The following is a 22,610-nucleotide window of genomic DNA, read 5'->3' on the forward strand; positions in this document are numbered from 1 at the left end:
AACGTAACTCATGTTGACATGCTCTCTTGTTACTGTCAAACAGTCTTTTGTGAAACTGAATTAAGTTTTTATAGGGAATTGAATAGCTTCCTGCGAAGAAGGGAAAGAAGGAATCTCCCAGTATTTGAAATATGTGACAGAATACACACTGGGTTCTGTGTGTAATCAGGCTTTCATCTGTATCCTCATAGGAGTTGGAAAAAAAAAAATTTGCAAGAGTTTTTAAGATAAGTTCTGAACTGACATATTCTTTTGGTGATCAGAAATGAATTGTTACTTTAGATGTCTATGAAACAAGTCTCTAGTGACACTTTCAAAAGATCTTCTGTGACACAGCCTGCTTCTAAATGTGTTTCATAAGATTTACAGCTGAATTGCTCCTGCTGCATAGGAACATGAGTTTTAATTTTTTAAATGTCTTGTTGCATGTGAGCATTCAGATTGAACACTCTTCTGTGTGCTCTAAAAGTAAATGCATTAGGACTAAAAGGTCTATTGACAAAATTTTTATAATAAACTGAGCAGCAAATTCTTTATCGAAGGTCAGAGATCCTGAAGTTGCCATGTCTGTGGGGGAGAGGTTGGTTCCTTCTTAAAATAGCATCCACTGCAGAAACTCTCGGTAGAGGCAAGTCTGCAGGAAAGCAGAGCTATATGTTGGGAGACACTGGCAGAGACCAACTACGGGATGAGGCTCCGCAGCTGCAGCAGTGCTGCAGCCAGTGCTAGTGAGAACTGGGTTTGTGCACAGAGCTCCATAGGGCAGATTGCTCTGAGTCTCGCTCAGACTTCAGATTGGTCAATCAGAGCAGAAAATTCCCTCAGAAGACAAATGGAGAGCAAAAAGATTTGGGAGAAATTATAATAGGCACTGCAGAGGCAAAGAGAAACCTCGGAGTGTGTTTGTTTTTGCCTGACCACGTGTCATAAGTGGTATAACTCAGCTGAGATCTGTGGCTCAAATGAATGTGAATATAGTACCCCATCATGCTGGGTTCTCCTTGTCATCCCTGTGTAGGCAATAATCTGTAAAACTAACCTATTCATCTCATTTCTGGATGCTTTGGGTTTAAGAATTGCTGAGTTCATGGGAGAAATCTGAAGGCAAAGTTGGGTGTGGGAGACAAACGGAAGGACGTTTTCCAGGTTTGTGTCAAAGCAATAGTTCTTGCTGCATGTTTAGAGATCAATTCTGAGTTATTCCCGCTGCATATTGGACAAAGTATCAACAGCAGAATGAAAGATGCTCAGTAAAAGTTAGTTGTCATCAAGCTATTTATTCAAATTACTGCCTTGGTTGTGGTGGAAATGAGTGTTTGGTACCTTGCAATACTGTTACTGTGCTCACTTTCAACATGTATCATTACAGTTTTCCTTTTCAAGAATCCTTTAGACTTGGTGCAAGGATTGGTGCCAACCTGTGTTCTGTTTTCTTGAAAGAAATTTTATCTGAATTCAGGACAGTGGTAGACCAACTTTATTTTTGAGGTTGTCCGAAGTATAGGAGAGCTGATGGATTTCGTAAAAGCTTAATAGCGATTATTTAAAACATTTCATTCCATTCTGACTGAAGTGAAATGGGAGCTTACTCAGTACAGTTAATTCTGAATGAGAGCATGATCAGGCCTTACATTCTTGAGATTTATTGTTATTATGGCTGTGACTGATGATGAGTGAATGTAGTGTAGTATAGAACTCAGCAAATCCTTCCTCTTAAGATTTTGGGATCTCTGGAGCTTGGGAAAGTATTTTCTAATGTTTACAAAAGTTTTCTGTGAGGAAGTGGAAAATAATCTCTTTTTTTTTAAAGGAAAAAAATATTTTTTCTACTACCCTCTCTCAAACTGGGTTTTGTTTTCTTTCACTCAGAAATGTGTATGTTTTTTGAAGAGGCCTGAACGCTGAAGACAGCAACTTAAACAAATGGGGTGTGTGATATTTAGTAGCTACCACTGTTGGTGTCTCTGGAAACTAAACTAGTGGTTTAGAAGACTAAATGTAGGCATCTAACTTTGCAAATGCTTGGGAGACATAGTGTTTATAAACAACTTTCCTATTTCCACTTAATATACCTGGCTAATAAACCCTATATTGAGATTCTTCTGTGGCCTTCATCAGGGATTATGATGAATTTAACTCCAATACAAACTTAATTTTCCAGTTCTCAACAGTGTCTGAGTTTCCATATTCAGATATTTTGGCATTGGCCTAAATATACCTGGCAATGTAAACCATGCATACAGATGAGTGTTTATATCTCTGTTTTAATGTTTATGGGTATGAATAATTTCAGTTTTAGTTCGCTTATGCTCTTTGCATGTCCAAATACTGCACAAGGAAGGAGTTTACTTGTGATTTTAAATAGTATTAAGTTCTCTCTTCAAAATAAAATTAATATCGAAGTAAAAATCTGGGCCTCCAAAACCTTGACAGAAAAGATATTCTATTTTAGATTGGTAAAATTCACTCAATTTTTATATTCTTCTGTACCTATTGAGAGAATACATACTCAGAATCCATACAGACAATATTTGAAGCTATAATTGCTCAATGAAGCTCAAATAAACAAAATTATTTCTTTTGTTGTTCAGTTTCCTTGGTAAATTTATGTTCTATTTCTCACTTAAATTATCTGTCTTCAACTCTGAAACTGTAACAACTTCTCACTAAATGTGAACTAATGGTAAGCTGCAAAGAGCTTTTAAAAATACTTTTCAGATATTTTTTACCTATTACAATGCTTTTATATTAGAAATCAAAATCCTAGCTAACTCTTTTTTTTCAACTCTTCTGAAAGAATTATGACAATTTCCCAGACAGGCAAATGGCCACTTCCAGCCATGAGGTTATCAGACGTAGAGTCAGACTGGATAAGAGTTCGAAAGGGTTTGTTCTTAGTTTAAGTGGGGGCAAAGGCAGAGTGGAGTTTAAGCACAGTCTAAGCATCTGCTTTGTCTTAAGGTGCAGAATAGAAAAGCTGATGGTCACATTCATATTGTCACCGCTCAATTTTTGCGAGAATTCTTTAAGTGACAAAATAGTTGGGGGAAGGAAAGAAAGGGTGAGTATGTGTGATGTCTGTTAGTTTTAAGAAGGAAGAAAAACTGCTTCTTCAGAAAACTGAAGTGACAAACTCTGAATTTATCCTTAGTATATCAAAAAGAGCAGTGAAGGATCAGGATCACAGTTTTTCCATAACGATTCTTTCATTTGATAGCTTTTGCATTCACTTTTTTTCCTACTAAATTTAAGGCCGATGAATGGCTAGATCTTCCAATTCCTTGTCATGTTTCTAGGCTCCTCATTTTGGTATTTCTTCCAGCATTCAAGCAGTCTTCATTCTTACCTGGTAACTGTTCGCTCTCTTTCCTTACTACTCTCTATTTCAGAAAACATCTCCTGTTGTGTACTTTCTTTTCTCCACTTCTTCTGCTTCTCCTGGTCCTGTTGCTTAACAATGTGTTGAGAACGTGGGTAAAAATCTAAATTTCAATTCAATATTTTAATGACATTAGTACAGTAATTTTTTTGGTTTTTAAAGTATAGGCCTGCTTTAGTATAACATCTTCACAAGAGTATGCTTTTTTCTGTCGCTGCAAATGTTGACTTGCAATGGCATTTGTAAATAGTAATTCCGTTGTCTAGTAGAAAGGAAACGATGGAAGTTGTTTATAGTAACATCTATTTTTTGCTTATAGTTGTAGGTTGGCTTTTTCAGTAGCAGGTAGTGTATGTATAATTTGTAACACAAACTCATATTTAGGAAGAGCAGAAAAAGGAGGAAAATATTGCATGCAGTCTACAGTTTGTGCTAACTTGAGGAGCAAAACAGTGTTGTGCATTATCTACATTTTGTGTTAACCTTCTTTTTTACACTGGCTATTTACATAGTCCTGTCTTGTGCTGATCATGATGATCCTCGTTACAGGCAGATGCAACGAAAGCCAGAAGCACCCGCAGTCACTTATGCAACATACCGAGGTTCTGCAAGGATTAGGCAATTACTGAGAATCAATTAGAAATGGCTGAAAAAGGAGAAGAAAGTACTGAGAACAGATATGCTTCAATGGTCAAAGAAAATGGAGAAATCCAAACAACTGTCTCTCCGAAATCAGGACACTTAATAAAGAAAATGGAGAAAATGAGGGTAAAGATCATGAAGATGGTGTCATAGTAAATTCTTCTGCACCTAAAATGGAAACAAAAAAGTCTGATAAAGCTCAGCATTGCTTGAGTAGCAGTAAACATAAATAACTGCAAAGGCCACAACGTCGTCTACTGAATCATCTCATGAGATAGACTTAAAACATACGCTTGGTTTAGCTGGAACAAAAGTTAAAAGGACGTATTCACTAGATTCATTATTATCATCTAGTAATAGGACCAGTGAGATACTAACCAATTCTACTTCCCAGTTTACCAATTCCCGTGAAATGAGTTCTGCAAATGATTTGGCTGGAAAAGAAGTTGGACTGGTGGGAGAAGCAGAACTTCTGCTTCAGGCAGAGCAAAATGCCACTTCTAACTTTGAAAAAGATAATCATTGTAGTATAGCAGCTAGTAAGGAGCCCACAAAAGAAACGCAGGATGATTGTTTACATTCACCCAAATCAAAAAATAAGACAGTTAATGAAGAACTACAAGTTAGTAAGGGAGAACATTGCTATAATCATCAAATAGGTAGTCACTCACAGCTAACATCAGATGTCCAGATGCTTCATTCCAGTACCACTACGTTTCAGCAGCAAGCAGATCAGCATACAGGTAGTGCAAATAAAGAGAGTGATCCAAGAAAAAGTGATACACAGAAAATTGTGGCAGCTATAGGAAGAGAGCAAAATCCACAGAACTTTCTTGCTACTACTTTTTACCTTTTAATGAACAAATAACCACTTCGTTTAGCATGGAGTCCAGAGGAGAAAAATGCATAGCTGCAGGTAATCTAACTGCTTCAGTGTCATCTACTAAAAACTATGAATATCTAATCATGGGCAGAGAGACTTGTAACAAAGAACTGAGTGAGTTAGGGAAACCAATATGTGTACAAAATGATGACCAGTTAATCCTTGTGGAGAACTCCAAGGATACTGCCACACCACAGACTGGTTTACCTTGTCTGGAAACTGAGAGTGTGGAAACAACAGAGATTTTACCTGAGGTTGCAGTGGAAAACCTTGCCGATGTGTTGTCATGCATACATGAGTGCGAGAGCGTGAAATCTGACTTCGATGAGCTGACAGCACCTCTCTCTGTTACTTACAAGTCTGCTTTTGAAACTGGAGGCTGTTGCTCAGCTTCTCTTCATCCTAGTTGCAAGACCAAAAATAAAACTATAGGGAAAAGAGAAGTCGGTTTACAAGATGTGAGAGAGAGTGTTTCTCATCCTGATCTTGAATGTGAGAAGAACAAATGCTTTGAGCCTGTAGAAGTGAGCCTCTCGGAAAGCTCAGTTCCTGCCCACAACTGCGGTCCTGTTTCCCTTGAAACTGTGCAAGATATTCCAGGCAAGGCATTAGATACACTCACAGAAGGTAACACAGCAAAGCCTGCACCTTGCCCTTAATCAACATTGACAGGACAGATGATCATACTCCTACTGCTTCTAAAATCGACAAGGCTGGTATGACTAAGGTTGCTCTTGTTCCTTCTGAGTGTCAGGATTGTGTCTCTGAACTTTCCTCTCATATTTCTAAGTCAGAAGAAAACATTCTGGAGGTTTCTCATCCTGCCTTGAGATGTGGAGAAGGACCTTTGACCAACCATTCTGCCTTCATCTTTGAAAAAGATGTTGATGTAGACATAATTTCTGAATCTCCACCTGTTCCTGAAGATAAACATATTAATTCTTCCAAGAAGAAAAACGGTAATAAGCCTAGGATATCACCCACGGCACTTGGTTCTTCATCTGACAACCAAGGAAAAATGCCTTTTCCTGCCGCTAACTCTGAAAACGGCCAGATTGCTAGATGGTCATCTGCTTCTGAACACGACAGCTTTATTTTTCCAGCTACTGAGTTTAGAAGAATAATCCCTGAGGACAGCATGACCAAGGTGCCACTTTGCTTAGCAGACCCGAGAGCTTCATGCCCAGCTGGTTCTCTGGAACCTGAGCTTATTCCAACTATGCTTGATCATTCTGCTGCAGGAGTAGATATAGGGGGTGTTTGCATCCCCGGGCCCTCTTCACCTAGTCTGGGATCCGGAGAAGCCTCCAACCTTTCTGCCTTGGAACATTGAGCATTGTTCAGGGGAACAGTAATTCCTCCAGCCACAGAGCTGGTGATGGGGCAGAGGAAGTCTCTTCACAACAGGATGACAGCGGTGTCTTGGCAGAGGCAATGCTGTCACCCATCTGTCCTTGGAAATCTTTGGAAACAACATCCGAGGCAGCCTGTACTGACAGCGTGTGCAGAAATGCTGTGGAGCAGGTGAATCATCGTAACCATACTTCTGCTATCTCAGAAGCCCCTTCTGCGACAGATGATCGAACAGCTGCTGCATCTGCAGAGTCAAATGAGCTCTGTTCTGAGGAGGTATGGGAAGATACCAATGTGAAGGGACAAGAACATGCTAAATTCCAAGATGCTGCTGTTTTGTTTAAAAAAGCTGAGGAAATAGTGGACTCAGTTTTACATTTGGCTGTAGAAGAAATAATAGCAAAACAAGCCATTGGTGTCTGCCAGCTTTGTGGGAGCAAGGATGGTTTAATAAATACAGATATTCTGACTGACCAGAAAGCTGGAACAGTACAGCTGGAAGCAGAAGAAATCCAGTCAGCTGTGCAATCATTAAACATTTTAATGAGAGCAGTGGAGGAGACTTGTCTTCATTTACAGGAAATGAAACAGTGGATACAAATAATCACGACGAAAAGATACTCTCTTAATCCCTGATAAAATTGACCTACATAGTGCACTAGCACTAAAAGCGAAAAGAAATAATTGATGAAGTCATTAACTCAGCCAAACAAAAACTGGCATCCAATCAGTGGCAAGGCAGTGAGGGTAAAAGGCCTTCTGAAAAAGTTGCGTCTAAACCCAAGGCTGAAACTCCAGAGATTTTAAGCCTGGATATGAAGTTACCTACCAAAACACGTGAACCAACACAGAACGCGGAAGCTGGGAATGTAGCTGTAAACTGTGAAAAGGCAGATTGCTCAGATCCTCCTTTACTTCCAGATAGTGTGGAAAATGGCATAGATTGGCCCCACAGAGGTGAAAAGATACCAGATAATGCATTTACATGTCAAACAACTGTTTTCTGCCCTCTGGTAATTCAGCAAGGCCGGAGTCAGATCTAATGGCATCAGCCAGAGAGAGAGACAATAGAAAGGTGTGTGAACATCTGGCTGCAGCAGAGATGCGTGGCAAAGCTGGAGTATCAGCAATGAGCAGAAAATCTGATGGATCTTTACATTTAATACACAGAGATGCTACAGTGACTGAAGAGATGCTTCTGTCATTGCAGTTTAAAGATTCATGCAATAATCCAAATATGCCAGAGGCACACTGCTGCCAACTGTAAATGTTAATTTGTCATCTTTTATGCCTGATGAAGAATGTATCAGCATGCAGAGTGAATCCAAAGACAAAAGCAGTCTTCGGGGTTCTCTGGAAAGCAGTGCAGAGGACAGTCTATATGAACACTGCGGAAGGGAGGCCGCAGAAGAAGTACCTGCACAAGTAAAAGGAACCTTAGGAGATTCAAAGGCAGTGCAGAGAGAAGGGGCAAGTGAGATAGCAGAGCTTAATACTGGGTTAGATACACAGTTCGCTGTACCTCAATTGTCTGTAATTGGAGAGGACAGTGAAGAGAAAAACTGCTTCAATGCAGCTTTTGCCCCAAAATAATGAGAATCCGAAGGAGTTACAAATGAAGGATGAAGACACAGAGAGAAATTATCAGCTTGAAGAAAATGGTCTGGACTATAGCGATGACATGAAGGAATCGACAGATCTTTTGGCCTTTTCTCCACTAATTGAACAGTGGGAAAACAATTCTTTTACTATAATTTATGAAGGTGCCCTTCAAACGGAGAACAAATCTGTCTCAACTGATGATATGCAACTGGTTCACTTTCTTCTGTTCTGCCTTCGGATAACATAGATCATCTAATGTGTGAAAGAGCAAAGAATAAACATGAGCCAGGCTGTCTTTATGGGAAGGATAACAAGGTGAATGAAGCAACAGATAGCCGTAGCTCAGAGGTCATTTCTGAGTGTGGAGGCCAAGCGCTGTAGAGTATATCCTTTCTCTTTGTCTCCCATATACGAAGACGACAGCTCCCAAGAAGGACCTGCTTTCCACAGGCGTGTCGCCAGAAGGCCGTCCTAGTGGAATATCCAAAGATAACACTGACCACGCTTCTGTGCTGTCCCTTCTCCAGTCAGTTTTCTGAGCGCTTACAGTTACTACTCGGTTCAGTAAAGAGGATGAGGAGGACATGATGGAGGACGAGGAGGAGGAAGAATCATCATATGAAGAAAATATGCTTGATTTTGAGAGAGAAGAAGAATGTCTTTCCAGTCAGTGGAGAGGGAATTAGAAACAACCCTTCAATCAAACGACCACACTAGATCTTTGTTTCCTGAACAATCAACTCTTCTTTCCAAGAAGAATTTGACTCTAAGGAGCAACCAGAACTGTTTCCGGAGGCGGCTTCTCCCAGTCAAACACCTGGTAAGCCAGTTTCACAGAAAGCTGATGGTGCTCTAAAGCGTCCTCCTACAAGTGTGTACTACCAGTATTTGAAATCTGCCAGCAATTGCTCCTCTGAGAAGGGGACCAGGTTTGGAAGCATTTTCCAGGATATGCTGCAGCCAAAGCTTCATTGGTCTCAAGACAACACCATGCCAAACTGGGAGAATTGTCAGCGGTAAGATGTTGTGTCACATAATACTAATAATGAAAGTGATTAGCCCATATTCAAAGTTGCTGTCTCGCTATTCTCCTTCCTCCCTTTTTAACGTTAATTCTTTCATCATAAATGAGAGTAATTAGACTGTTTAAGATCATAGTTTAAAAAAAACAAACAATTTTTCTGGTAATATAATTTTAAAACTATAGTATTCTTGTTCAGCACACAGAAGTCACTTAATTGTAAACCAGAAGATGGGAACAGAAAATATAATAGGATATATAGAAAATATAATACTAGTAGCAAGTCTGTATAATTAGCAAAACACAGACTTGTCCACGTTAAGGACATTTCAACCTGAAAATGATGGAATTGCCTTTGTATGAAATTGTTATTTAATTTCTTCCACTTTTGAGATTAGTAGAGCTGATTGTCCAAAAAATATAAATGCCTGCTTTACTAGGCTATTTGATTATTTCATCACAGTGTCTTCCTACAAGTCATAGCTCAGTTAGCAAGTAAGTAATACGGCTGCTTCTGTAGTTTATAATTTCTTTTTTAGTTTATTTAAAACAATAGCAAATGAGGGGTATGGAAACGGGTCTTCCAATATTGAGAAACTGAAAAGGCCACACAGACCAAATGCATAACTGAAGAATAGAGTCTTTCCATGATGTTGGGAATATTTCAGTCTGTGTTAGAGGTCTGTTTTGTTTTTGCCACTGTTAAGACATGCAGTTTATTGTTTGCTGGGAAAGGGTAATACATTTCCAGAAGTTATAACTTCCATTACTTCCATAGTTCTTCCTTTCTAGCACTTGCTGCTTTCTGCTGATTGTTTGATTCCGTTGAACTATTTACACCAACTCTGAACAATGGTGAACAAATCTTGATTGTTTCTGCTAGTGACAGTTGCATACATTTGTAGGAATAATGGACCCAGAATAACCTATCTATGCCTTGTGCTACTGTTTGTAGGTGTTAATAGTTATTTTCCATGTCCTTTTTATTTCAGAACCTCATTGACAGAGCAAGCCTCAAGTACAATCCAAGACCAGGAAAGGTAAGCAGAATTTGTGTCACATAGATCAATATGATACATAGAATAATTGTTTTATCAAAATTTTTGAATGGAAACATCTGAAGTTGTTAGTCTAGTTTTCTGTATTTTAATAGTGCATACGCTTGCGCATGCTAATAATGAGATTATGTCATTAAAAAATCCTGCCACTAGTATGTTACTGTATTCCTGTTGGCAACTGGCTGTTTTAGTTCAGTTGAGTGTTTCGTAAAAGAAGAAAATGTGTAGCATATCAGTTGCGTGGGCACAATGTGAAATAGGTTTTATTCCAAGCAAAAAATAACTGTCTACGCTGTATGTCGAAATATCATTCGTATGCGTTGTGTGTTGTTTCAGATTATTATTTATGATATTTATGGCGACAAAAGTAAACAAGAAGTTCATTCTGATGTGCTAGATACCATGTCCTGGATCTTTCCCATTGGAGCATTACTTAGGATAATTAGAGGATGGTAAGAAATCCAGGTCATATTTAAATAGAGTCTTTTCAAAAGACAGTATGTTTGTTTCTCTTGTGTTTTCATTTCTTTTATTTACGACACCATGTCTGATCTGCAAGAGTGTCTTTTTCTTTCTTTATAATTAGACTGATACCAATGAAAAAAACATGAAACAAGGCTTCAAATGCTGCAGTACAAATCAAAAAAAAATGTTTCTCCGGGAGCTAGCTTCAACAGAAAGTTTCTAATAGAACCACAAGTAAGTTTAGACTTCTTGCCTGAAGTGCTGAGACAGTACAGCCATAATCATCACTAGAAGCATGTGTATGCCAAAGAAAATGTTTTTTACAGTTCAGTTTCATTATACAGTAGCTGTTGAAAAAGGACCATAAAATGAACAATCTCAGCTGCTGTTTGTAATGTAGCATGTAGAGGAATGTGGATGCAGAAGGGTATACAAGTGCCTTAAGGAGGATTTTGCAAGTGTTTTCTCAGTTGCTTTGGGAAGCTGGGGCTGGGACCATGTCAGTTGTTGCATTGGAATTTAATTGGTGGCGCTTACAGTGAATGTTTTCTGACTGTCAGCCATAGTACAATGCATGTCACGTTATGCAGTTTTGAGGCAGCCTTGTTTGGTTTTGCATACATGTCTTTCACGGCCTAAGAAATTTGGAATGTCATTATTTAGTATGTATATGTTTTATGCCTTGCATAGCATCTGCCTGAACAGGACCTGTTTGATGTGTCAATTAATATATTTGTTCTGGTAAAATAAAGTTAAACTGTGAATAAAAAGCTTTATTTTTATACAGTTAATATTTTAAGTTGTATTAAGTTACGTCCTGGAGGAGAACTGTGTATTTTACTTCTAAAGCACAGAAGTACAAGCCTGTGTTTATCTAAAGTGAACGTGACTACTGAGGGACAGAGTAAGAGAGACTTGATAAGAAGAGCTCATTACTGAGCTTTCCAGCAAATGTGCTATGTAAGGACAGTCTTACCTAACAGCAACAACTCACTTCATAATATCATTATTACAGTTGGATTTTTATGAGAAACCAAAGTTCCAGGGTCGAAAATACGTACTAGAAGAAGGAGAGACTGTGCTGGATCACCTTTGGGATCTTCCCGGCGTGAAACATCGTCGAAGAAACCTCACAGTGGTTCAATCAAACATGTAACAAAGGTATAGACTTTGTTAATATACACTCACGTACATAATTAATTTCTGTTGGCAGTAGTGGTATATTACTAACAATGAAATATATGTGTATGCTGTGTTTCTGATTTGATTCAAATATGCTACGAGTCACGTTTTTCACCTTCAAGATAAATTCCAGAGCTTTGCTGCGCTAAATTTCCCTTCTTCCTGAAGGTAATGAGCAGATGGATTATCTTTCTTTGCTGTCACCTTTATTTGACACAGTGACTCGCCTCCTTTTGGATGTTTGCCTGTCCAGTAATCGAAGTTAAATGGAATCAATTCGTATTTTCAAATAAGCATTTATCTTAAGCTTAAACTATATACTGTGTCTGTATGGCTTCTGTTTCAGAAGTTAGTAGTTGGGATTCCAATCTCATTCGTACAGTGTAGCCTCCAAAAATTACTGTCGCTCTCTCTGCAGCTTTGTGCCCTCAGTAGGGGTTCTGTGTGGACAAGTGGTACACCTACAGCATCTAGCTCTTCATATAGCCAGAAGTTTAAAAGGCCTTTTGTTGAAGAGATAAGAATCAAATGCCTAAAACTAAATATAATACATCCATTGTTATTCCGTGAATGAGGAGCGTATTTACCAGATCTTGTGATTTAAGACGACTTAGTGTTTAGCATAACATTCCAGTTGTTCACAGAGCAACGGCCCTTTGCTACAAGTGAATTAAAATTTGTATTGCAATGTGAAAGTTTTTCAGAAAAAGTGGTATTTATTCTCTGAACCTAGAGAGGCATAATGTCATAACAATTAGAAATACTTTTTCATTCTCTTGAAGACTTAACAATAAATAAATAAATGCAAAAGAGGCATTTACTGGAGCTAACAAATTAAAAGTACTTCAACAATATGGAATATTGATCAATAATGTGGAAGGCAGCTAAATAATTAAAGAAATACCACAGTAACATGTGGAACTATGGTTGGAAGCTGAGTGTGCCTTTGGGGGTGTCTTGGGTATCAAAGAAAACCCTTGGCTAGGAAAGACACTGTGGTTAACTTCATCATGGTTGATAAAATCTTTGTAATACAGCTAAGTAGGTTTGAGCCTCATTCTTCTTCCAGTACGTGGTTCATTTGTATGGAACACAGATGGAAAGCTTTGTTACAGTACACTAGTTCAGTAACCAACACTGTTCTCATGTAACTTAAACCTCTAGCAGATACAGTTGATTGGGAGGACTTTCGCTGTTGGAAGGGCTCTATGGAGCTAGCGTGGCTGTGGAACTCACTAAACCAGGTTTTGTCCTCTGAACCTTGGTTCGTGAAAGCATCCTTCTTTTTTAGGTTGTACTTCAGCTGCTGTGGAACTACTTTTAGAAGGCAGTTTGCCACCTAACTTTTTTTTTTAATATAAGCATGTTTTTTTAATGACAAATAGCTATTTGTTTTCCAGGTAGCTTGTATGTATGTGATCTGCAGGATCACAGGTTTAACTGTCATCTTTTTCATAGGCTAGGTGGCTCAGTGGCTTTTCTCCTGCCTAGTTTGGTCACACCAGCAGTGTCCAGGCTGTCTGGCTTGTCTTCTGATTCTTTGAGTGGCTTTTTATGGTGCTTGTTTAATGGCTGTTCGGATGCATTCAGTTAGCAGATTTGCAAACTGTCTAAATATTTGAGAAGAAAATGACGTGCCTAGAAGAGAAAAACAGATGTTTACTAAAGAAACTGTAGGAGGTACATTTTAATACTATTTTATTTTTTACTGGCAGATATTAGTTTGCTGAGAAACAGTCTGCCAGTAGCTTTGTGCTCTGATGGCTTCAAGGCTCCACAAAAAGCAAAGGTTCTGTTAGCTTTGTGGTTAGCCTGTGGCTTGACTTACTGTGGATACGTGTTAAGATGTATCCATGTGTGTTTAATTTGAAGGAACTTAGGAGGGGGAAAAACAGATCCCAAAGGAACAGATCATGCAACTAGTAAAATGAAGACCTATTTGAAATAATGGAGAGTCTGAATTCCATTAAAGCAAGTCAACATGAGCCTAGGCTAGCAAAATCTCAAAATCTGCTTGCACACACAGGTTCAATTCAGTGCCCGCAGCACAAGCCACTTAGCCGAGTCAGTTCTCTGGTCTTCTGCAAATCCGTATGACGATCTTATGGAATTGGAGGGCTTTTTCTGTCTGTTTTGGAAGCCCAAAGAGGGTACTAAATGTTACTTTCCCAAAAACAAGAGCTGAGAAACGTTGCTGATGTGTTCTCTTCTGGAGTAATCTTGTCAGCTGGCAAAACAGTGGTTTACAAGAGATCTGAAACAGCAGTTTATAATCTCTGTCTGCAAGATGGTTAGGCAGGGAATAACTGGATTCCTTGTGGACTCTCCTTAAGCAAAGCTCTTTGTAATGGGAATGTTCACAGTATTACGTGAAGGGTGTGTTCTTTTGTTTGTGTGGTTTGTTAGGTGAAGAGAAGTTATTAATTCAAGCAGGGACTACTTTGTCATAGCTTCAAACCAGCAGCTTCAGATTGTCTCATTTACTAGTTGGTATTTACAGGGCAGTAATCATCAATTTCTTTAGTATCATTTTATTTTACTACCAGCCCAGTTGAGTTCTGTAGTTTGGTGGCGATGGATGGTAGCAAGAGTTGTACAGAGCAGAAGAACTGGGAGAAAGAATCATGAATGGATAAAAAGGCCGAAGGACCAACAGAGAGTAGGATTTAAAATAAAAAATGCTGCAGAAGCTGACGTGTCCTAAGGACAAACTGTGTATCAAAAGTAAGATGTGTGTCTAAACTGTATTAAAAAGCAATCGTATGAATACCAGAACTAATTAGGCTTGGTTATCAATAGACTCTTCTCTCATTATTGTTTTGGCATTTAGCTTAAGAAGCCAGGCTTTAGTCATTGCTTGTCCTGTGTTGACATAAAATGCCTCATTTAAATAGGCTATTTTGATCATTTCAGTCACCACAGCTTACAGCTGCGAGGAGAAGACCTAACAGTGCTGAAATCACTTAGCCCTGCTGGTGCTGTTAAGGCTGTAGCCCTAGATCTGGAAGAAGGATAGACCGCTAAGACCACCTTGAGGAAGTTGAAGGCTCTGAGTCTCTCACTTACGGTGGAGTTCTTGGTCAGACTAGGAGAATGTCAGAGATGCCACTGAAGAGTAATATTTAATGCTTAAGGTCTTGAGGGTCATCTTAACTCTCTTCAGAAGAAGCCTTAACCTTTCTGCTGAGGGGCATGTTGCTGTTTTGGAAGTGTCTGTTCTTTGCCAGGTAGCAACAGTACTCCCCATGTTTTTGTAAACATCTCTGCTCCCAGAAGATGATGAGGGAAGCACAGGCACTCCAGGATGACTGTGTGGAGGTAGGAGGAAAGTACCACAGAGTAAAGGAAGACAGAGTGGGTTGCCTGGAGGCTGTGACCTATCTCAGCATTTGCTGGTTGTGTATTATGATTGGAAATGAATGCAACTACTTAATCTGTTTGCTGTGCTTTTTATTATGTTTTTGCCTGACATGTCAGTAGGATAATGCATATGGCATGAGTTTTGACTGCTTGTGATGGGGAGGCAGGGCCAGGGGTGTACAGGGAGAAAACTTTCCAGTTTGGGATCTGGCCTCAAACACTGTGGTAATAGTTTTGCGTGGTAATAGTTTCGCATGTGGGTGTCTTATGTGAAAATCTTGACGCCTTGCAAATGAAAGGGCTCCGCACTGAAGGATCTAGTTCTCAGCCTGAATGCTATCGTATTTGTGTGGTTTTAATTTTGTTTCTAAGGATGGTGACCTTATTAGGAATCTTAAAGAAGCCTCTGAAACTAACGATGCCTATTAATATGCTCAGGCAAATATGAATGTGCTAGGTCAAATATTTACCAAGCTAAAGTTTACATGCTTAAATTACATAAATTAATGTCATAGTACTTGAGTGTACATTTGCAAATACGTAGTGTTCACCTCATACAGTAATACAAAACTTTACCATTTTCTGCAGTCTGTGAATGAATATATGTAAATTGAACTCAATATTTAAGTCAAAATGTATGTTTCTGATTTTTTAAAAATGTGCTTAGAGAATGTAATGTACTTCTTGCTCCAACATGTTATTACCTTTAAAAATAGATATTTGAATTGCTTTTGACGAAGACCTCAGTTTACTGTGTGACGCTTTTTGAAAGAACTTTGTAGACTTAATCTAGTGTGCACAAAAATACCATTGCAATGAGTAGAGGTTTTTTTATGACTGCCAAATCTGGCTGGAGAGACATGGTGATAAACAGGAGAGATTTTATTATGAGTGCTTGTGCTTTGTCTGCCCTTTGGAGGACTGCTACACTCTTCGTCTGTTGAGGTGGAGCCTACCTCGTGAGCTTCAGAGTCAGGAAAGCAAACTTGAAAAGAGAATACAGACTGGCTTTTCCTGGTCTTCAAATGGAAAACAAAACAAAACAAAAAACCCACTCCTACTGAACTAAAATTAAACATACTCCATCTCATATTCTGTCTGAGCCTACAGGCAAAGATACTTTATTTTTTCACTTGTCTAGTCTTGTAGGTACTTTGTTTCAAAATTTATCTGAAACCATTAAGAGTCTGGCATCATTATTTGTGGAATTCTTATAGGTGCAACTTCTGATTTTCTGTTTCAAGCTTATTGTTGGATTCAAAGATTTCAGCCTTCTCACGTATCCGGTATTATTAGAAAAACCTCAAACTCCAAATACTTCTTAACTGTGATTTAACAAGACCCATATACACGTGAAAACTATCGGGAGCCTTTTTTTTTTTTTTCCAACTTGTCTAGCAATACACTTGGAATTGAGGAATGGTGTTCTTAGCACTTTGCCATAAAGTAGCATTGTACTAAAAGTCTTTTTTCCTAGTTTTTCTGGTTTTACTCATCTGAAAATAAAATCCTAGTATTGGAGTTTTTGTTCTGAAAACAAATAATGGGCATTGTTTGCAAGATACAATGCAGAGGAAACACGATTGTGCATGAGGGCAGGTTGCCAGAACAGTATACTGTGTTGCTTCAGGTCTCATGAGGATAGTGAAATAATATCCTCAGGTCCATCTGTTACAATTGCCACATTTATTGCTGACAGTTGAATAACTACTGAAAGAACTTTGCTAACCAAGTCTAGGTGGGATGTTACTGCATCATTTGAAAGCTCCACTCAAAACCTAAGTGAAAACGGAGAACAAGCAGGTTTTGTCATGAGCTGAGGTGCTGTAACTTCAACAGCTTTTATGCCTTGATGCTGGGTTTCTCTGTAAGTTCTTGTGTTTTGCCTTTTGGGTCTGGTAGGTCTGTCATGATAGGACCCTCCCTGTGTTGTCAACAAATCCAGTAACCAGGTGATTCTCTGAGAGCACCATCAGGGAGAGATTCTCATCCCTCTTCTCTAGTGCACCTGCAAGGGGCATCTTCATCAGCTGCACTGAGGGCTTTTGGGGTCTCTTTGTGCTGACCAAGCCCTTTGTCCTAATGCAAATGATCCCGTGGGTCAGGAGGATAAGGGAAAGGGTGCTGTGGAGTTATCACTGAGAACTGAAGGTTTCCAGCTACAGCTGAGCAAACTGTAAGCACAAGAGCTGTCTTGCACTGTAACAGGAAGACTGTTCTGGAATGCACTGCTGAAGCAGGGCCTTATAGAAGATCCTCATTGATTCGTGACGTGTTTGAGTGCTGGGAAAGACAGTACTGGCAATGCATGTAATATAAATATTATTGTGATTCAATAAAATCCCTGCAAATTCTTGAGAAGATCATGTATTCAGCAAGTTTTTCTTCAGCATGGTATCTGTCAGTAGAAAGCCTTCAGTAAGGTAACAGACGTTGTTGCTCCGTAGTAGCAGAAAAATTGCTAAAGTGCCTGCATAACAAACAAATATTTTACAGTACTGTTCTTTTTCTTTCTTCATCTAAAATGCTGTAGATTTATTTAACATGACAGAAAATTGAACTCATATGGCTTGAAGCTGTAGTCAGATGCATTACAGAACCTAATTATCTCTGAGCAGGAGAAGCAGGAGTGAAGAACTAGACATTTCTAGGAAGTTTTAGTTACACATGGATCATATGTATCTGTATGTTTGTTACAGAAGCACCTTCTTTAAAAAGAAAAGTAAGCAGTATTGTATGCATGGTTTGTCTATCAGTAAATCCTGTCAGATCCTTTACCTGGAAAGTATTTAAACAGCTTTTTGAAGGTAGCCCAACAGGCATAAATGCATAGTTTTTCTTTGAAACTTAGTGGGAGCTGGAAACTTACTTCCCTTAGCTTTTCTAAAAATCCAGTATTCATTTAAAAACCTTCCATTGTATGAAGCCTAGAGTTAGCTGAGAAGGGTCAGCAAGACAGGGAAAAAGAAGGAAACGTACCAATCCTTCCCCCGCCGCGATGGGCAGGCTCTGCAAGTGTGGATAAGCCTTATCTGTTGATTTGTTTCCGCAGGACTGTGGCGTTCCAGAGGTGGAGTTCTGCCTGGCAGCTGGTGGTACGGAGGGACTTCCTATCTGCATACAGAGTGCAGTTGCCAATTTGGAAGAACTGGATGTTGAGAAAACCCTTATATAAGTGTCAAATCAGGAGTGTGAGTACTGAACCTTTTTAATAGCATTTTGCCAGCAGCTACAGGAGTAACATTATGGGATGAAAGTCAGCGATAGGAGCAATATTTGGATTTTTTTGCTACAAATCAGTTAACATACACCAGATATTCCCAGCTCTATAATTCAGCGTTGTGCTATGTGAGCTCCCAGCAGTGGAACCACATTTTTGAAGGTGTTTTTCCTCTAGTTGTTGGCAGAAGTCTTCTATAGTTCCATCTTTGAGTAGCTTTATAAATAGCAGCAGCAGCTCAGCTATAATTAGCTCTTAGTTCACTGGAGAACAGATACTGTCTCCCTAGTCACCCACCCTATTGTAACTATAACACTATGGCTGAATACTGGAAAATTAGTATTACATCATCCAAGCATTCCTCAAGCTACAGCTGTATCCTGGCTTTCTGGAGAGAGGTGATTGCAATATGATACAGGCCCCTCGATAGCCCAGGATTTTCCTGTATTGAGCAGAATAGTCTGTTTCCTGGGTAAATGGCCAACACTTAACAGTTCCTGAAGTTTGGGAATTCTATGCCTCTTCTCATAAGTCATTGCAGAATGACATTAGCTATTCTGTTAAAAAGAGTCTTCAGTGTGCCTTCCCTTGTGAGCCAAGCCTTCCTTCCTAGGATCTCACAATGTATGTGGAGTCGTGAGGTTATGAAGGAATTAAAAATGAAGTTTTTTTTCTTAGTTTTGGTAGAACTAGTTTAACTGCATATGGTCTGTGTGTGATTTTAACAAAGTAATTTTCCATATGGCTCAATGCCTCTTCCTCCATTCCTTATTTGGTCTGCTAACCCTGTGTCCAACTTCTACATTCAGCTTTCATCTGAGATCTTCTTAGCATTGTTGTTGCCAGTGTATTTAAATAGAGCACGGTTTTGGTGTGCTGGCAGTATGTGAAACACATTGTCTAGCTCTGATGAGTACAAACAGAAAAATAATTTTAATAAGATCTTTGTATTTGAAATGTATTTGATGAGCTTAGTAAGTCCCTTATCCTTATTGTTATAGATGGCTTGCTTATTCAGACTTTAATTACAAGGGAGAGATGAAGGTTTTGGAAGAATGCGATTCACCATCTGAAATTCCTTCAGCAGATGTGAAATCTCTGCGTCCCTTAAAAATGGTGAGGAGTTCACGATTCCCTAATAGGTCGTGTGCCTTCCTTTTCCTACCCTTGCTCTCCCAAAGATTTTAATCTAAATGTAGCTCAGGTTCTAACAGCCTTTCAGGGTTACTCCTTATACATGTAACATTCCTCTCACACCACGTTCCGTTTGCAGTGTTGTAATGGCATGGCTTTCACTCATTCCAGGGCTTGCTGGCCTCCTGCACCTGCCTAATTAAGAACATATAGTCACAGGGAGCGCCTAATTACGTCCTGGGGAATTGCTGTTGTATTGCAACCAACACCAATTCATTAACTAAAAAAGCTCTTTGGAAGTTGTTGATTTTATTTTTTAATGGTACAGCTAGAGCCTGCTGGGAGGATAGAAGACTAGATGAGGAGTTTTTTACTGATAAATATCCAGTGGTATTCCTGTGACCACACATTGTGCAAAAATCTTGGGAGATGCAGCCAATTTTTGGTTTTATAGCAGCATTTAGATCTAGATATGAAAGAGATGTGGAAGGATATAACACATAATTCTACTGTATACATAGCAAGTCTACAGAAAGAGAGTTTAAAAAACACAAAGGAGTAAGACCCAACAGCTGACTTTTTAGCCGCCCTTGGGAGGTAGGTGTCTTATTCCCCAACAGAGAAAATCCATTTGTTGTATTTGCTCTTTGACCGTAGACATGAATATGTCAGCCTATATTTTCTCTCTTCTATAGTTTCTTAGTGTCTAATCATTTCTGCGTAAGAAACTTGAAATATATACAATACAGCTTTAAAAGTTGCATTTTAAAAATTGGTCAGTGTAGATGAGTTAAAAAACACCAAGAATTTGCTTTAGAGTACTAATAGACAACAAAGAAATGTCTTACAATTTCTTAACCCCCTGCAGGCTTGTCAACACACTGATTTTGGTTTTGGGTCAGGTTTATAGTGTCTCTGGCTTTTATGAGTTATTAGAGTATTTAAACTATTTGTCAATTTGATCAACACTGAAAATGCCGAATATAATTACAAAGACTTTGTGCTCTGATAGTACTGTAAAATACGTGTCAAAGCATAACTTTAAGTTTTATATAAACATCTTTCCCCCCTCTCATCTTTTTTTTAGGGTGGACTAAAGGTACAAATGCCAATGAATGTCAAGGTAAGCACTGAGGACGCTGAGAATAAAATATGAGCATATGGGAAATATAGAACCTTTATTTAAGCTGTTTTCTTTCAGTTGGGTATGTGATGTTTGATTAAGTATTCAGTGTTTGCTGCTGAAGGAAAATGCACTAATGCTGTCGAGTCCACTTTCTTACTAGTGTTTTGTGAGATGTTAAAGTAATAGTAGTTTGTTTTTTACATATTAGGAGAATGTGTATGTGCTATAGAAGAATTGTAAAGCTTTTACAACATAAAATTAGTTTTCCTGACTAACACATCAGTCGCTGTAATGGAAAGAGGGGTCAGGAGAGATATTTCCGTTTAACACACCAAGTTTAAAAAAGAAAGAGAAAAGAAAGAAAAAGAAAAAAAAAAAAAGAAAGAAAAGAAAAGAAAGAGGAGGTGGGAAGGAAGGGAGCAGGAGTTAGGATCCTTCCTTCCTGTACCTGCTCCCATACAAGTCATGAGGTCATGAGTGAGACTGTGACCCTTCTGTGATTTGAGGAGCAGAAAGTTAATCCAGAGTTATTGCTCCTTTTCACTCCTTTTTCTAATTCTCCACAAAAATAGTAATGCTTTATGTAACTTTCAATTATACAAATACATGCAAGACTCAGGAGTGTCTCTAATAAATATTGCAATGAATATTAATACTATTAATAGCTCATCTGTGTGGTTTGGCAGATGAGGAGCCCTGAGGGTGTGTTAACTGCGGTAACTGAAATAACTTCAGCAAAGTTGAAGACAGACCTCTTGTCTACTTTTGAGGGGTCAGGCTCAGTGTGACTGGCTGTGACCAGGTAGGATTCCAGTGCAAGCAAATATACACTGCCCAGACATAGGCTTGCAGTCATATAGCTGCAGAGTGCGTTTATTTATATAGAATTGTGTGAATAGATATCTTCCTGTGGAAATGACTGCAAAGAGCCTGACAGCTTATCTGAATCCATGTAGGGTCTCCTCAGCTTCTAGGGCACACAAGAATCAGAAGGGCTGAGGAATGCAACACTGACTTTTCTCCATAGGGGTGGCTTCTTGGAGGGGAGGAAGAAAGGTGTCTTCCACATACTATAGCAGTACACACACCCAAACTTCAAATTACTGTTCAGGGCATACTTAAGGCATTGTTCAACATAATGTTTTCTAGGTGGTAATATATGAGAAAACTCACTTTGGAGGATGGTCCAAAGAGTTTTCAGAAAACATCAGTTCTGTCCCAGCTCTGTTGGGGAGTGAAGAGGAGGTTCAGGAAGTTGGATCAATACGTGTAATTGGTGGAGTGTAAGTATGTTTCACTTTTGTACGTATTTACTTTAAAATAGGAAATCATAACTAAATGCTAAGAAGTGATAACCAAGAGGTATTTAGAATCTCTCACTGGCAAAATGTTTTGCAAAGAAAGGAATATGTATTTCTCTTGTCAATTGTCAGTCTTGGATTATCTGTCATGTAAGCCATGTGGCTTATCTATCTACAGGAATATAGGAAGGTAAAATTAAGTGTATGAGAGCTGTGGTGTGATTGGTGTTTACCATTTGGATGCCAATAAACTAGGCCACTTTGTTGCTTAATGACAGCATTCATACAGAGCTTTAATTTCTGTTGCTTTATACTTCTGATAATCTCTACTTAATTTACTGAAATTACTTTAGGTAGGTGCAGTCAGTCTTTAATTTGACATTTTAATGCCTCTGAAATCTATAAACTGTTTTACTGTCTTAATGGTTTTCCTTTACCACCTGTTGTATGTTATCTGGAATTAAGAATCCACCCTTATTTTACTTGACTGAGGCCTCGGGGTGATTCTGTGTCGCCCTACCCCTCTCTCTGTCATACCCACACACGCACAAAAAGGGCTGTGTAACACAGTCCTTAGGTGGACTCCTCACGAGGCAGGCTCAGCTCCAGCTATTCTAGACAGCTACCAACGCCACGTGTTGTTCTTTCAACCTCTCCAAGGTTCCTGTCCCAGTAGGATAGGACGGTTTAGAAGCACGCAGAATGGTTGCTTCTGCCAAAGAGCTTAGCAATAAAACAGTTTTCAGAAACTTTAGCTTTTCTTAGCGGATTTCAATGTTAATACTTCAATATAAAGATACGGTAACATACATCCTTTCAGGCTGTTGTCAGAATCTTAAAAGCACTAAATTCAAAATAAACTGATTTGTGAATACTCAAATAAT

General features: G+C 38.9%; 1 protein-coding gene across 1 annotated transcript in view; it reads left to right on the forward strand.

The window, feature by feature from the left end:
- CRYBG3 (crystallin beta-gamma domain containing 3) overlaps positions 1–22,610 on the forward strand; it is a 99,894-nt gene that overhangs the window by 44,166 nt on the left and 33,118 nt on the right. Inside the window, 29 exon segments of the mRNA XM_086622928.1 lie at positions 3,929–4,005; positions 4,008–4,124; positions 4,127–4,249; positions 4,252–4,860; positions 4,863–5,251; positions 5,695–6,229; positions 6,232–6,792; positions 6,795–6,881; positions 6,884–6,930; positions 6,932–7,253; positions 7,256–7,501; positions 7,504–7,841; positions 7,843–8,062; positions 8,065–8,207; positions 8,209–8,292; positions 8,294–8,546; positions 8,549–8,608; positions 8,611–8,853; positions 8,856–8,875; positions 9,873–9,920; positions 10,275–10,390; positions 11,419–11,420; positions 11,423–11,536; positions 11,539–11,564; positions 17,998–18,103; positions 18,106–18,136; positions 19,167–19,281; positions 20,387–20,422; positions 21,575–21,708. Coding sequence (XP_086479054.1) covers positions 3,929–4,005; positions 4,008–4,124; positions 4,127–4,249; positions 4,252–4,860; positions 4,863–5,251; positions 5,695–6,229; positions 6,232–6,792; positions 6,795–6,881; positions 6,884–6,930; positions 6,932–7,253; positions 7,256–7,501; positions 7,504–7,841; positions 7,843–8,062; positions 8,065–8,207; positions 8,209–8,292; positions 8,294–8,546; positions 8,549–8,608; positions 8,611–8,853; positions 8,856–8,875; positions 9,873–9,920; positions 10,275–10,390; positions 11,419–11,420; positions 11,423–11,536; positions 11,539–11,564; positions 17,998–18,103; positions 18,106–18,136; positions 19,167–19,281; positions 20,387–20,422; positions 21,575–21,708 — 5,202 coding nt within the window.

This window comes from Tauraco erythrolophus, chromosome 1 (genome assembly GCF_009769465.1).
Source record: "Tauraco erythrolophus isolate bTauEry1 chromosome 1, bTauEry1.pri, whole genome shotgun sequence".
In the NCBI taxonomy this organism is placed as follows: domain Eukaryota; kingdom Metazoa; phylum Chordata; class Aves; order Musophagiformes; family Musophagidae; genus Tauraco; species Tauraco erythrolophus.